A 17,511-nucleotide genomic window follows, 5' to 3' on the forward strand; every position below is an offset into this window, starting at 1 on the left:
GTATCCAGTACAAGTCTTTCATTTTTGCAGTAAGACAGTCCATATTATAGACAGAACACACTTTCCGATGTATAGAAAGGCCCAGTGCACACCAAAAACCTCTAGCAGATTTGCAAAACGCTAGAGGTTTTTGAAGCAGATTTCAGAGCGATTCAAGGCATGTTTAGAGACGTTTTCTAAACATGCCTATCGTTTTTTGGAGTGTTTTTGTGTAGCAGATTGCAAATATTGTTACAGTAAAGCTGTTACTGAACAGCTTCTGTAACAAAAACTCGTTTTTCAGAGCTGTTTTCTACTTTCCTATACTTTAACATTAAGGCAGAAACGCCTCCAAAATCTAAAAAATGCTGCAGCCCCTGAGTTTACGTTTGTTGAAAAAAGACCCGCTCTGGTGTGCACCAGCCTATTCACTTTCATTAGCCAAGCCGTTTTCCCCCTGCAAGCGTTTTAAAAAATGCTTCAGAACCGCTCTGGTGTGCACCAGCCCGAAGTGTGTCAGGTTGCAGAGGATTTTTCCAATTCTGGGCAACATATCGTCTTGCAGTAGTCAGGTAATGGGTCAACAAATTCTGAGCAGGAGGCTTGAAATCCCCTGATTCATTTCATTTGCTGTAGGAAGTTCCAAAGGCTTTGTGCCACCATGTGTCCTCCACCCGCCCTCTCCAGAGAACAGTACTTGGTCAGGAGCCAAAGTTGTTGTTTCAAAAGTGCTGCCCAAAAACAAATTTCAAAGTGCAATTTAAGACTGCAAATTGGGGAATATTTTAAAGAGACTCTGTAACAAAATTTTCAGCCTTATTTCTTCTATCCTATAAGTTGCTATACCTGTTCTAACGTGGTCTGGATTACTGCAGCCTTTTCTAGTTGCACTGTCTCTGTAATGTATCTAATCTTCTTTTTTTGTCAAGCTTTGTCGACCCAGGGAGAAATGGAGTGCCTCTGTTGTAATGAATACAAGTTATGCATGCCCCCTCCAAAAAAAAAACTTTTAGTATACTGTCTCATGATAGATGTACTGTATATATACACACATGCATACATACACACATATTAGTGTGTGTGTGTGTGTGTGTGTGTGTATATACACACACACACAAACACACGCCTAAAGCTGGCAATTAAAAGCAAAGATTGCGGCGGGGAGCGGTGGAAACAGCAAAGAGGGATCCAGGAGATCACAGTGACTCTATTGGTATGTTTTTATTGTACAAATCAGACAGTACAGATTCTCTTTAGTATGCTGGCAACCCTATCGCATGTCTACTGATTTGCTTTTTTAAAATCTGTTTTGTTTCTGAACATCACAGGTTTAGACCCAGATCACAATGATACAGCTTAAGTCTTTTCTTACTATTCTTTTAAGTGTAATGAGATGCATTGTACTTTATATAGAGTATACCCCTGTGACACATTATGAGGAAAAGTGATATATTCACAGGATCCTAGAGTTCTCTGTTCATGAAAAAGGCATATGCTTGGTCTAGCTAACTACCATTGTTTCCAGCTTCACAAAAGACATGAAAGTATGAAAACACAACAACAATAAAGAAGAGAGGTTGTGATAAGTTTTCAGCAAAATTCAAACCGTTAACAGGCCACATCAGTAATTTCACACTTTTTAATACTCCAGTCTCATCAGTATGTACTGTGTATACACTGGGCAGCTAAACCATTAAAACCACCCATCTGCCAACCTGTCTAATATTGTGTAGATCTCCCTTATGATGTTCTGACCTGCTGAGTCATAGAAGCCAACCTCAGAAAACATCCTGTGGAATCTGGCACCAAGATGTTAGCAGCAGTTTTGTGAACTCCTTTACTGTGCAAGTTAGGACCTCCATGGATCAGACTTCTTTTTCCAGCACATCCCACACATAAATGAAGCACACGCACCCAAACATCCACATGATCTTAATGAAAACATGATTCATCAGATCAGGTCACCTTCTTTCACTGCTCCATGTTTCAATCCTGACACTTATCTACGTGCCCATTGTACATGCTTTCAGTGGTGAACAGGGATCAGTATGGGAACTGTGACTGGTCTGTGGCTAGCTACACAGTGCCATATACAGCAAGGTGCGATACACATTAGATTATAATCACCTGTTACTGATGTTCTAAAGCGTTCTATGACCTGTGTCTACATCCACCGCCCTCAGGTGCAAGAATGCCAACACAGCTGCGGGGAACAGGAGCCGAATGCCCGAGCCCTGGGAGAGGACAGATATGGCTGCAGCTGGGAGGTGGATCAATAAGCTGCCCCTGCTTAGACTTGGGGATAGTAGATATCGGCATTACCCTTTTTTACAAAACCTTTTTAAAATGTACTCCTTTTTCTGTGTGTGATTCACATTTAATGTCAATAGAAAAGCAGAAAACACCCGCTTTTTAATGCAAGTTAACTTCACTGGTATGCACAAAATAAATCACAATTTGAAAAATGACATTATAACGCGTACAAAAAAAATGAAAAACCAGGAAAATCACAAAATACAGAATGGGGAATGGGGAAATGGCGAAAAACTTGGGAAATGGCGAAAAACTTGGGAAATGGCATGCGTAGTTCACATGGACAGTGTGAACACTGCCTCAGAATCTAATTTGCAAAAATTGATACTTGGTTTGATGAGGTGACTGATCTGGTGATTGATCTGTATGTTCTCTGATTGGCTAATCATAAATTATACCTCATGTCTGTGTGCCATTTTATCCCGCAAAGGACACGGACATTTCACTACTGTAATCATTTAAAAAAGTAACTCTGATGATTGAAAGAGATACCTGAGGATCAACTTTCTGTTTGCACAATGTGCGGAATTCTGACTTATTGGCTTTGCAATAATACAGTCAAGCAGAGTAATATAAAATAATGAGGTTTCCTTGATGAGGACTATTCAGTATTCACCAGCTTAAATGCTACACATTTCACACACATGCGCTGTAATGAATTACGTACTGAAATATGTCATTTTACAGCAAATGTCACACATATATTTCACAAAGATCCATGCCAAATAAATAAAATAAAGGAGGAGTATTATAGGAGTATTATAAAATGTAATTTTATTAAGTACTGCTCTTAAAAAAAAAGTTTGAAGAAAAATGCACTTTAATCACTTTATAAAAGCATAATTACAGCTGAAAACATTTACATACGATCATTAAAAATATTAGAGGCTACAGCTATGTGTGCTTTATTCCAAATACATGGATATAAAGCAACAACACCTGCTATTTGCTGGGGATGTGTGCAGTGATCATCTGGGTCATATTAAACCACAGTAATGGTTGGCAAACGTTTCACGAATTTGTGCTGTTGTCTCCTCTGTAAAATGCAGTCACACACGGAAACTAAGCTCTGCATAAACAGACTTTTGCAACACTAGCTGGACCGAAGTCATTGCTGAGGATTGTAGTTTTAGCAAACTGCTCCCCATGTGTTATCCCCCATGTGCGGCAACAACGCTGCTTTCAAAGCCGGCACTTGGGCTCTTTGAAAGCAGCGTTGTTGCCGTGACACATGTCGGGCCGCTCGGTGGGTCTACCCCTGCCCCTGCAGACACTCCTCAGCTTGCCAGTGTCTCTCATACCACACGGGGCTAAGTATCTTGCTCATTACTATTGCTGGTGCATTTTGCACCTTACACTAGATGCACACTTGTTCATGTATGCTGTTCCATCCCATGATACACTCGTTTTTGTTAATTATTAGCCACGTTTATACGTTTCCTGTTGTTTTATTTTTAATGCCTTTTCTGGGCCACCATATATAGAAGCACTCAAAGATAATATCACAGTGTTCACCTTGCAGTTTTTTATGAACCCGTGTTCTATGGTCGGGGTCAAAGAAAAATGGCGCACTGCGCTGATGTTAAAAAATGGTGCCGCATTGAAAACATAGTGTTAACGTTATTTAGCAATATCAATATTTAATTATGGCGCACAGACGGAAAATGAATTGAAAGGTTAAATTGTTAAGCGGCTTATCGCTAATTATCATTTGATTGTCTTTAACATTAATTAACCCAATGTGAGGAGGGTTGCTCCGGCTGCTGGCTCATTCACTGACACAATTTCCTCGTATGTGGCGGCTTCTCAAGTTTCAACACAAGCAGCAGGAGGGAAGAGAGAGGATTGGACGGGTGGAGAGCGGACACGTTAGCCCTGCCACCTCTGCCGTCTAGGAAAAGCAGATCCTGGGTTGAGGGTGGTTGGTACAGCGCAGGGATGATGCTGGTAGGAGGAGAGCACAGCAGCAGGAGCCGGAATGCCACGCAAGCAGCAGTGAGCTGGGTCACCCACACAGGATCGGCTGTTTGACCACTTCCAGCACCACTAGAGAGCGGGCACTGCCAGCCAGCCACCAGCCTGGAGCTTCATGCACAGGGTAAGAATGTACTTTTGCGGCAGTGGCAGAGCCCTGGCATTTATATTTGTAGCCTACTAGCCTCTGTCATCTGGCTGATATTTGACATGGCAGCTTTGAGGTTCTCTTTTAATGAGATTAACAGCAGGCAACACAGAGAATAACTTACATCGTTTTATAGCTAAAAGTTAAATAATGTTTAATAACGTTTATAGCTTATTGTTAAAAAACAATAAGCAGCCAAAAAAAACAGCGGCATCACCATGCGCCATTTTTCATATGCGCCATTTTTGACTGGACCCCTATGGTCAGTGCAGGGTCCTATTGGAACTGCATGACCAGATTTATTATTACATAAGAGTGTTCAGTGTCTTTGATTTTTGCAGCATGCACTTTATACATGCAAATGTATTCCATTATGCAGGCAGGTGGTTATAATACGCTTTTTTAAGTGTTTTTAACATTTTGTGTATATTATTGATATTTCTGGATATGTAATAACATCTTCTTTGACTTTTTCAACTTACATTCAGTGGTGTTAATCTTTTTTGTGCCTCTTTGGAGTACTGGTGCTATGCATATATTGTTGAGGCCAGTGGCGTAGCTAAGGAGCTATGGGCCCCGGTGCAAGTTTTACATGGGGCCCCCAAGCACTCAATACATAACAATTGATACAGCGCACCAAAACCTGCCAAGGACAAATACAGTGTCAGAGATGCAAGAAGGGTATGGGGAACAGCTTGTTAATGATTACTACTATTCATAGCATCTATAGAAGTGATTATTACCAGCACAGGACCAATAGAGAGCCAATATTGTGCTTGAGGAAGGGCCCCTCTGGCCCAAATGTGGTCGCTACCTCTGCACCCCTTATTGCTACACCACTGGTTGAGGCCACTATCAGCACACTGATTTAGCACAGGTGCTGCAGATCCATTGCTTTATAATAGTCTAAAGTAGCTCAGTGTAGCCTGATTGTTGTCTTTTAACATGTAGTCTCTCCTTACCCCTCCCTTCTCATGACTTGCACCCACGGGGGGGGGGGGGGGGTTAACCTCAAATTCAAAGTGGGCCGAAGTTGTTCACTGGGACCTAATCACGGGGCAACCTCAATGTCTACTGGCCACCTTCCTTTCTTATAAAGTTCCCAGGTGTCTAATGCCCTCCCATCCAACCCCAATACAGTTCCCTGGTGTCTAGTGACCCTCCTCTATACAGTTCCCTAGTGCTGAGTGCTTTCCCCCTGCCTCCTCCATATGGCTTCCCTGGTGATTTAGGGCTTCACCTTCACCTTTTATATAGCTTCCCTGATGGTCTAGAGTGGGCCAAACATAATGTAAAGTGGGGAAATCACTTGAGGGCCAAATTTAATGACTCTGAGGGCCAGATTTGGACTGTGGGCTGGAGTTTGACATGTATGCTCTAGCACCAGTCATGAGAAGGGAAGAGAGTTGAACTGCTCTGTATTGCTATTTGCTAGATTATTTATTTTCATCTGGATTTATAAAATAAAGTATTTTTAGTTTAGGAAACAGCATCCGGTCTTTCATTAAGCGCAGGATTAAACTGCTGATTCATATGCATGGAAATTAGGTAACTTATGTGCATGCACAGTTTCCAACACAATTTGGGCATCCACTCCACCTGTCCACAGGCAGAAATGCATTTCTAATTAGTGATCACATGACCTGTAACCAGCTTCCCAAAACAGTCTAAATTACTACCTAAACTTTACATGTATAACTACTGCAGCAACAAATATCCATTGTATGACATTTGGCATAGAGTATGCAGAAATGGTCAGCATATATTCCCCAAGCAGGATTGCTGGTGGGACATCTGCCTGTCACCAAACCTGCCAAGACAAGTTTCCAACTTCCAGCCTGTCAGTTTGCAAACTCAGGCAATTAAAATATCCTTTTCTTTATAGAAGTTGGAAAATGTGATAAGAATCACTTCCAGTGTTCCACGGAGCCCATTCATTCCTCCTGGGCAATCCCATACAAACAATCCTTGCCAATCCTCACCCAGCCTTCACAAGTGATGCTCGAATCGGACTGTGTATGGACTTCTTTGTATAGTAGATTAATATTCACTGCAGCAAACCAGCAGCAGTGCATACAAAATAAGGGCACCCACCCAATTATCTGGCTGTAAGCTCATTAAAACAATTCAGCTGACAAAGTCATATATATGACCTAAATTATAATGACCTTGACATGGTTTTCTTGCGTAGACTTTCTCTATTTTTTTAATTACTTGGAATTCAGGTCTCTTTATCTCAGAGTAAGATAGATAGATAGATAGATAGATAGATAGATAGATAGATACATACATACATACTGAAATGTTCTTTATTTTAATATTTACATTTTTACTTAAACAGCAGAATTTTATGAAGATACTAGTGTCCGAAGAAGACCTGAAGTTAGAACAGGGACCCACTGAGAACACTTGGTAAAGTGCAAGCGTTTTGTGTAGCATTTAAACATTGTTTTCCGTTACGATTTTCAGCGTTTTCAGCTGCAATTGCAAGTGTTGTGCAATCTACTGCCTGCAATTTTACAGCACTTGCAATTAGATTGTTTTCCTGTTTTTAATAAAGTTTAAACTACCTGCTTGGTCTCCCAATGTCAATTTCTGTTGCATTTCTGCATGTAGCTCTGCCCCCTTGCACTTAAAAAGTCATTGGTGCTTTTCTATCTGCAAATAAAGAAGTGCCAATGACCTTTTGTGCTAGGGGGCAGTGCTACATGCCAGAAGATGAAGGAAATGGACCTCAAGATACCCGACAGGTAGTTTAAAGTGAGCCCGAGGTGAAAATAAACTGATTAGATAAACAATTATACTCCTAAAAATGACCTTTTTTTTTAGATATCTAATGGTTTTATTTTATATTTACACATTTACAAAGTAGATTGAATGTTTTCTTGCTTCTGCTCAGTGCCAGCCTAAGAAGTGTCCCAGAGTTAGAAAACAGTCAATAGTTTATGTATTTTAAGTTGCACCCTGCTAGGTAATCTTTGATGGCTGTAATTTGCATATCAGTGATGTCAGGGCCGGTTCTAGCAACAATGGGGCCCCCAGGCAAAATAAATGTGAGGGCCACCTGACAGACACCTCAAAACCAGATATCGGCATAAGGGGACTTTTGTTGCAGCCAAATGTCCCCCCTGAGTTGGCTGCTCACTTTCAAAATCACGTTCAAAAGTCAAAAGTGTTTTTTTTTACAGAGAATCAGAAAATATTGCAGACACAGACAAGCAACCAATATAATCAGTAAATATCAGCACTGAGATTCAAGTAATTCCAGCTTGCAAGTGCATTTCATTTTCCTATTTCAAGTTGCATTCAATTTGCAGGCAAGCTGGAATTATTTGCATTTCATTTACCATCTCTAATGATTAGTAAAAAGCTCCACAAAGGCTATGTCCACAATCTGATCACTTTGACAGAACGTGAGAGACACTCTACAGCACAAATAATGAAAGCCAGAGAGCCTCTAACCCTCATTTCATTCTTATTGGATTATCATAAACCAATGAGAATCTTTCCTGGTGCTAGGGGGATTCCCATTGGACTTTTGCAATCCAATGGGAGCTCTATGCTTCTGACGGGGCTCTGATCTATATACTGAGCTTGTCCCTGAGCCCAGAAGCGGTGCCCACAGTGGGAGGGGAGGGACCTGAATGGTGGTAGAAAACACAGAAGACCGGTGAGTACATCCAGAACTGAGGGGAAAAATATCTGTGAGCACCCGCTGCATCTGCAGTCTTCGGAAAAATAATGGCTGTCGAGAACATGTACATTGTGCCCTGCTCCCCTTCACGGTCCCATGCCACTTTAAGTGGAAAGTGTGAATGCTTAACATAGGATCCGTTTACGCATCCACTCGCACCCCACTGAATCATAGCATTTTTTTTTTTAACTGTGAACTTAGCCTTTTAGCACAAGTACATTTTGGCGCGGCTACAGTATATTTTCAATGTTAATTTAGCTGTTATAGATTATCGTATGTGTGGGTTGCTGAATTTGGGCACAACGCTTTAGTGGTAATTACTGATTAAATTAACTGTATAGTAATAATAATATACTGTTAGGTGTACGTAGGAGGTTATTGTTATGTATGGGTAGAAGATAATTTAGTGTTAGGTGTAGGTAGGGGGGAGGTTAGTGGTATTGCTTATTCATAGAAGTAGATAGTAGAATATTGATAAAATTACCAATACTCTACAATCCACAATATCTTGCGTCTGTTCTTCAGTGTATCGCTTTAATAGGTACCCCACAGCAGCGAAATCAGAAAGTAAAGGGTGAGGAATAATCACATGATATTCAGTGTAAAGAGGCTTGAGCTTGTTGCATTTGGCCACATAACATAGAAACAAAATTACGGATAACACATAGCATTTGTGCTTTTATAAAACACTGTTTTTTTTTCATGCTATTAAAGAGGAACTCCAGTGAAATTAATGTAATAAAAAAGTGCTTAATTTTTGCAATAATTACGTATAAATTATTTAGTCAGTGTTTGATTATTGTAAAATCTTTCCTCTCCCTGATTTACATTCTGACATTTATCACATGGTGACATTTTTACTGCTGGCAGGTGATGTCACTGAAAGGAGATGCTGCTTGCATTTTTGGCAGTTGGAAACAGCTGTTATTTGCCATAATGCAACAAGGCTCCCACAGTGTGATGCCAGTACCTCAGTGCTGTGAGGCGCTGACATCACACTGTAGGAGGGGTTTCACCACAAAATCAGCCATACAGAGCCCCCTGATGATCTGTTTGAGAAAATGAATAGATTTCTCATGAGAAAGGGGGTATCAGCTACTTTCTCTTTCACTGTAGACTCACATCTATGGATCCACTACAGTCACAGAAGCAGTAAAGCAGAACTACGAAGCCAAGCTTGCACATGTAACGAGCAGATAGAGCTGCTTTGTGTACTACATGACATTACAAAAAATACTGGAACAGTGATTTTAAATCCTTAGCACACTGATAATATCAATTACATTAAGCTGGTGGCTTTCGCATGCAATTCCAATTTAAAACTATAAATGTGAATTCAAGGGATTTTACCACCAAAATAATAAAAAATACAACACTTCAAATTGGTTTACCATTGTAGTTAATTTCTATATGTCAAACTGAATTCAAATGTAATGCGTTTCTACACATGTAATAATCATAATAATCATACAGATGGCCTTATCCACAATGGCGTTCACACATTTTTGCTATTTATTGTGGGGACAGGGGAGAGGTTTGTGGAACACTAGCATGGGTGCATGCAGTCATAATAATAATATTTTATAGCGCTTTTCTCCCTGGGGACTCAAGGCTCTGTGATCCTGGGTTCTGCAGTCTCCAAGGTAGGGTCAGTTCTAGCCAGTGGGGCCCCGGGGCAAAAGTAACTTGGGGACCCCCCAACCACCCCCGACCGCTGCTGGAAGCCCCCACCCCCTTAGGTAGTCTCCCACCTAGTATAGATAGCCAGACATGTCCCCATGATTAGGTAGCTGCCCCCAGTATAGATAGCCAGATATGTACTCCATGATTAGGTGCCCCTCCCTTAGATAGCCAGATGGTGTCCCATGGTAGGTAGATAGATGTGCGCTCACCCCATGATTAGGTAGTCTCTTCCTCCCCCCCATATGCAGAGCAGTGAGGAGGGAGGATACAACTCACCTGTCAGTGTCACCGTGACCTTCAGCAAATCTTTTCCATGTCTCATAGTCACAGTGTGTCCTCTCTGATTCCTCCAGCGGCACAGTACTGAGAGGCACCACTAGAGGGCAGTAGAGAGGAGAAGCTAAACTGTGTAAAGTAGAGAAGACTTGCTGAACTTCCCAAACGACGCTGACAGGTGAGTTACACCGATGCTTTCCGTTGCGCAACTCTGTGGATGGGGGAGAACTCGGGGAGGCCCTGCCAGTCGCTGCTGCTGCCTCATGTCCTTCACCACCCACACCACTCACGGCATCCGGCGGACAAATCGTATTTTTAAATAAGAGATGCTTCCCCCCCCCCCCCCGCTGGGCTCTGGGGCCTGGGGCAATTGCCCCTCTTGCCTTAATGGTAGCCTTGGCCCTGCTCCAAGGCTCGGTAAAAGTGGTGGGATTTTAGCATTTTCTTACAGCTGTCCAGAAATGGGTCCCCTCACCCTGATTGTGGAAGTGAGTTCCATAGAGTAGAGCTGCATGGGAAAAGGCCCAAGTACCAAATGCCTTTAAATGGATTCTGGGAATATCCAAATTCCTCTTATTTGCAGAGCGGAGGGTGCGTGGAGGGGCATATAGTTCCAATAGATCTGCTATGTACTTGGATCCCATGTGGTTTAGATTTTTGAATGTCAGCAGGCAGGCTTAACATGTATTCTCCATTTTTATTGGCAACCAGTGAAGAGTTTGCAGTATTGGAGAGATGTATGAGCCTCAGGGGGCATAGGCAAGGAGGCTGGCTGCTACATTCTGTACTATTTGTAAGGGGCGCAGAACTTTATATGGGGATCTGATAAATAGGGCATTGCACTAGTCCAAGCTGGAGGATACAAATGCATGAACTAGAGTAGGTAGGTCTTCAGCTGGGGTAAGGTGTTTAATTGTTACTTGCTATATTTTTCAGATGGAAGAATGAGGATCTGATGACAGCTGATACCTGCTGCCTGAGTGTTCGTTTTCCATCCAGGATCACCCCTAGGTTTTGCAGCCTTTATACTGCACAGCATCTCCCCGAATTGCTAGTTTGAAGTAGAGAGACTTTTGGGACTTTATCCATCACGTACCACCACCACCTCTGCTGCTAAGCTTACTCAGAACCTGCCAGTGTTGAAAATGTTTACCATTTCAGCCCGCAGGGATATTTCACTTTATGCATCCGAGCAATTTTCACCTCCCATTCATTTGCCAATAACTTAATCATTAATTATCACAATGAATTGATTTATATCTTGTTTTTTCTGCCACCAATTAGGCTTTCTGTGGGTGGTACATTTTGCTAAGAATTATTTTTTCTAAATGAATTTTCACAGGAATATTAAGAAAAAATGGAAAAAAAATCATTATTTCTCAGTTTTCAGTCATTATAGCTTTAAAATAATACATGCTACCATAATTAAAACCTATGTATTTTATTTGCCCATTTGTCCCGGTTATTACACCATTTAAATTATGTCCCTATCACAAAGTATGGCGCCAGGATTTTATTTGGAAATAAAGATGCATTTTTTCAGTTCTGCGTCACTATTTACAAGCTTATAATTTAAAAAAATGTTTGTAATATACTCACTTCACATGCATATTAACAAAGTTCAGACCCTTAGGTAACTATTTATGTTTGGGTTTTTGGTTTTTTTATATTGTAATTTTTTTGTAATTGTGGGATATAAACAGTTAACACAAAATGGCCACAGTCAAAAAAAATTTAATCCTGGAAGCGAATGCTCTAGCTTCCAGGAAGGGTATAGAGGACAAGAAACTTTTTTTTCATTTGAAAGACGGTGGTTTCTGAAAAGAAGCCGTTGGTCTTTCTAAAGCCCAATCTACACGATACGATTCTTTGTGCGATTCGATTATGATTCTATTTACGATACGATTAAATCCGACATGTCCGATCGGGATTCGATTCAACTCAATTCGATTTGCCATTGTAAAACAATGACTCTGTTTGCTACTAATGTTCGATTTCTTAGCTGTACCACACATACAATTCATTATGTTACAGGGGTTGGACAAAATAATGGAAACACCTAACATTTTGGCATCATAATCTTTGAACATGTTTTAAGCAATCAAAACTTTCCATATGTTACATTTTTTTTGTTTATTATTTTTGTTATTTGATATGTTTAATTAAAATAATTGTTTTTTTACAGATTTTTAAACAGAAGTTGGCTATAATTTATAAAAATGGCAGATCTCTCAGATTTTCAAAGAGAACAAATTGTTGGTGCTCGTATGGCAGGCGCTACCATAACAGAAACTGCCTGAATGCCTTGACATTTCAAGAGGTACTGTCTCAAAAGTAATGACTGCCTTTGAAAGAGAAGGAAAAACGTCCTCAGCAAAGCACAGTTGTGGCCAAAAGTCGCAAGACCACGGCTCCTAAAATCACTGCAGAGCTGAATGAACACCTACAGAACCAAGTTTCCACAACAATTGTTCATTGGGAGCTGCACAAATCTGGATTCTACGGAAGAACTGCAATTAGAAAACCTCTACTCTCAAAGACAAATGTTTCCAAGCATTTAGAGTGGTGTAGAAACCACCAGAATTGGTCCCTCGAGCAGTGGAAAAATGTGATTTTCTCTGACTAATCATCGTTTACCTTATTTCCGACCTCCGGCCGAGTGTACATTTGGAGACAGCAGAAAGAAACATTTCATCCAGACTGCTTTCTACCAACCGTAAAACATAGCGGGGGTTCTGGGGTGCTATTTCTTGGGAATCCGCCGGGCCAATGATTTCCCTTCATGGAAGAATTAACAGCCGAGACTATTTAGGAATTTTGGGCAACCAAGTTCATCCTATGTTTCAAGAACTGTTTCTGGAGGGGAATGCTATCTTTCAAGATAATGCCCCAATCCATACATCTAGAATTGTTAAAGAATAGCACGAGGAGCATTCTAATGAAGTTGAGCATCTCATCTGGCCACCACAATCCCCAGACCTCAACATTATTGAGCATTTATGGTCGTTTTTAGAGATTCAAGTAAGAAGTTGATATCCACCACCATCGTCTCTAAAAGAACTGGAGGGTGTTTTAACTGAAGAATGGGCTAAAATTCTTTTGGAAACAATTCACAATTTGTATGAATCAATACTTCAGAGAATTGAGGCTGTAATTGCTGCAAAAGGTGGACCTACACCATATTAAAATATATTTTGTTGATTTTCAAGGTGTTTCAGTTAATTTGTCCAACCCCTGTATAAGTTTATTTTGTCTTCGGATTTCCTTTAATGTGGCCATTAACTATACAATTCTCAGGAAAAAAACACATCTGATCAAATTGCATAGCAGCTTTCCTTCTGTTAGGGGGCCCAAATTATCGTTTTGAAATATTACAAATTGGATGATTTGTTTCATTAATGGCCACCTTAAGAAACTTCCTGGGGAACCCTAGTCCTGTCACATTACATCTATTTATTATTTAAACATGCACACACCATGACATGGACATGATTGATCAAAAAGTATCAGTTGTTTCCAGATGGTTAGAATTCCCTTTGGATTCTTGGACAATACGATAATTTGGTAGGATAGTTCATCAGACTGGAAGTGAATATCAGTTTGTGCATACTGGACCTACCTCCTCCTTTATACATTTCATGAGCTGAAATCTGCTGTGTACTTAGACTGTGTATTCTGCGGCCCAGATTATGATCATCCCCAAGGCAACCTGGGGCCTAGTGGATGTCAAAGGTTCCAGCTGTCTCCTTCATTGATCTCTCTCGCACCTCAGCTTACCAAAAAGACCAGGGACCAAAAGCTACCACTTGACTATTGCCCCATTTCATCTTAACACATCTAGGAGTGCCGCCCACTCCATGTAAGCTGTAGTGTAGCCACCAAAGCCTGCTCTCTCTTAAGTCAAGTGATCACATTTTTAAAAGCACGATTTTTAGCTTTCAAAGTGTTTTTTTTTAAAGAATAAATAAATAACATACGGTATATACATAAAAGTGTTGCATCGCCATCTAAGCAATACCTACAATATTATTTTTTTCCTGCAAAACCTCACTTATTACATGAAAGCTATACAAGCATAAAACTATTAACAAAACAGCAAAACAAAAACACATTCACAAATCACTATATCATATATATAGTGTTCAGGTCCAGTGATGTGAAATAAATAATGAAGTGAATAGGGTACGGTAGGCACAACATATAGACCTTCTTATTAAAACCAGAGCACTCAACTCACAGGTATCAACCATATCACATGAACACTGACACACAACTAAGTATACAAAGCATGTCACTAGAGAAGGAAGGTTTTCCTAAATAATATGCTGGAGCAGCTGGTCTCTATTACCACCTAATTTCCCTTAACTGCAGGATTACAAGTTCTATAATGCTCTTCATAGCATAGAGGAAATATATTTGCCCTCAAAATTTGGTCTGTTAGCAGTCCTTAAATCATTACGTAGACTTTGCCTGGTTTAACAGACAGGCAAAGGATTTGGGGATCTTGGAGACACCTGGAGTGAAAGAAACACTGAACAAATGGTCTATTTAAAACAACCATTATTGCTTGTGCTTAAATGTAAATGTTTCAAGATTCCTATATACCTAAACAGACTTAATAAAAAAATGAAAGACTTGCTCATGTACTCAGAGTGTACTTACTGGTCAGCTGAAGACCATTCCATATTCTGTACCAGGGTTCATGTTCTCCTTGCTATATGGACTAGCCCATAAGCAGCATGGAACTGAAGGCTGACATGACCCTATCCACTACTATAGCATACCTCCCAACCTTTTGAGATCAGAAAGAAAGACACTTAAAGGGAACCTCATGCGGACGCGCCTTACGGCTCTTTACGACGGGGAATGCGGAAGAAGAGGACGCTTTGTCCGAGGACGACTGGCAGTCGGCCGAAAACGAAACTTAGCCGCGGAGGGAGACCGGAGGGCACCAAAGGACCGGCGCGGGCACAGGATGGCTGCAGGAGGCTTGGGAAAGCCCCCAGGTAAGTGATTTTTTTTCCCCCACCAGTTAAGGTTCCCTTTACGCCACACCCCTAATCATACTCTAATACACCCCTAGTCATGCATAATATAATGATTTCATAAGAAAAATACAGCAAAGTCCCCAGTATCCAGCCCCGAGGGCATCGCCTGATGCCGGATACAAGGTGCTTGCCAATTGCTTGAGCAACTGGCTGAAATAGCACAAACCTCCCCCTTAAAGTGGACCCAAATTAAAAATACAAGATTTCAGAAAATAAATGTTTTTCTAAATTATAATAATAAATAGCAGCCTTTTTTCAGCTGCATGATGACAAATATAAAATATTTTACATTTATTGGAGAAACCCCTCCCTTCCTTTCATATTGCCGGGACACAATCCGGCAAACTGGTGGAGTAGGCGGTGTCCGGCAATGGAGGAATTGCTAAAGGCTGCCACCTGTATAACCCTAGTTATGCAAAGAGAAGGGTGAAAAGCATGCACTGAAATACTCATAGGCTTGAAGGAGTGTTTATTTATCTTTGTATGTGTCAGAGTGGTGCAACTAAATATTTTGAATTAAAAAAAGGTTTGGTTTGGGTCCGCTTTAAATACTTACCGAGGCTCCAGAGATGTCTGGCAGTCTCCCTGAACCATCACGCGTGCTCTGAGCAGCTTTCTGGATCCCAGTGCACGGAAGCTGGAGTGTCAGCTGACCCATACTGGATCATGTGACACTCTGGCTTCCATACACAGATGCCAGAAGCCACTATTAGCCTGTAGGAGGATCAGGGAGACTGCCAAACGTTGCTGGAGCCTCAATACGTATTTTAAAGCTTGCCAGCACCCACAGGAAGCCCCCCAAAAGAGTTCCTGTTATCTTTTAGGCATGCCATTTAGTTAAGACTTCCAGTTGCCTGAATTCTGGATAATGGGGAATTTGCTGTATGTTGTTTTATCATTCAAACCACACTGATCCTTTCTATTCCTTCATATTGACATTTAAAAATAAGAAATATATCAATTTAAAGGATGGGGATAAAATTTTTAGTCAATTATACACATTTTCAATAGAAAAATAGGTATATTTACATAGATTTGTACATCAGTCCTCAAAGAGGGACAAATAAGGGATAAAGAGGGACAGAGGGATTTGGTTCCCAAAGAGGGACTGTCTCTCCAAAAGAGGGACCGTTAAGAGCTATGCTCTAGACTAAATGCAGATTACGGTAACCATAAGAGAAGAGTCTCATCAGAGGATGCCTCATATTTAGATTTTACGATTAGAAGTCCAAAGTATTATTTTGAGATTAAATTCTGAATTTGTTGGTAGCCAACTAATAAGCGCAAAACAAACTTCAAATGTATTCACCAGTTGGATTTACAATAGAAACTGTGCTATCTAAGAAGATTACAGAACAGCACTTACTTGGCTGTCATTCTGATAGTCCTGTGCCTGCACTTTGCACAAGTGGTTGTTCTTGTCTTCTAGGTGGTGAGGTCCGTCCATGGCAACATTCCAGTTCACACTTGCAGTCTGATGTAACTGAAAGACAAGACAAACCTGTTGCTTAGAACTTGCTCTGGATTTACTGAAATACAATGTCGTCAGTATATTTTTATTAGACTAAAAAAAATAATAATAATAAAGATTTAAGTTTCATGTTGAGTACAAGTTCCTACAGAAAAGTACTGAAGGGAAGATGACTTATATTGTTCACCTGGCAAAGTAAGCAGCTGCATTCCAGATATTATAGCAACTTTCATTTAAGCTATAATTTCTCGGTTGGACTGGTTTCTCAACATTCTCCCTAACAACCTTTAATGAGGATATCCTCTAGGGCTTTCCCTGTAAAAGCACAAAGTGTTACAGTGAAACTTAACAATCATGGATAATCCAAAAATATAACACCATGTGACCTCAGACAGCCATACAGGACGATTAAATCTTCACTATCGGAAAACACGTGGGGGGGGGGGGGGAACTACAGCTGCCGAGAATCCCCCCTGAGACTAGGGTGGGTGCAGTGTCTGGGGACAGGCACGAGTTGAAACACCAGAATATCTGCAGGTATCCTGCAGCTCACAGCACCGACCCCTTTCTTTCCTTGCTACAGTTGACTTTGGATGGAGCAGCAGTGTGTGTACAGAGCATGGAGCTTAACAGAACTCTGGGGAACTTAACAGAGGTATTAACTCAGGTATGAGCAGAGCCCCGTGCCATGCTGTGTGAATGCTTCTCTTTCCCCTTCATTAGCAATGTCATCTGTCCTCATTATTATCTGTATCCAAACTGCTCCTAATCGATCCCGTTGTCCATCGGGAGCAGATCGGACATTTAGGGAATAATTGTCAGATCCTGTCAGTTGGATGAGAAATTGCATTATGTGTACCCAGCATGATGTCCTACCATATTATTATACTGTATTGTGCGTGGCTGAGGGAAACCTTTCAGGAAT

At 40.9% G+C, this 17,511-nt stretch overlaps 1 protein-coding gene across 7 annotated transcripts in view; it reads right to left on the reverse strand.

Annotated features, from left to right (window-relative positions):
* Positions 1-17,511, reverse strand: part of NEK6 (NIMA related kinase 6) — a 345,606-nt gene that overhangs the window by 101,868 nt on the left and 226,227 nt on the right. For all 7 annotated transcript variants that reach the window (XM_068249732.1, XM_068249735.1, XM_068249736.1 and 4 more), the window contains one exon: positions 16,482-16,598. In XM_068249732.1, the coding sequence (XP_068105833.1) occupies positions 16,482-16,562 (81 nt within the window). In that variant the 5' untranslated portion in view covers positions 16,563-16,598. The remainder of the gene's footprint in view (positions 1-16,481; positions 16,599-17,511) is intronic.

The sequence above is a fragment of the Hyperolius riggenbachi genome, chromosome 8 (genome assembly GCF_040937935.1).
Source record: "Hyperolius riggenbachi isolate aHypRig1 chromosome 8, aHypRig1.pri, whole genome shotgun sequence".
Taxonomy (NCBI): domain Eukaryota; kingdom Metazoa; phylum Chordata; class Amphibia; order Anura; family Hyperoliidae; genus Hyperolius; species Hyperolius riggenbachi.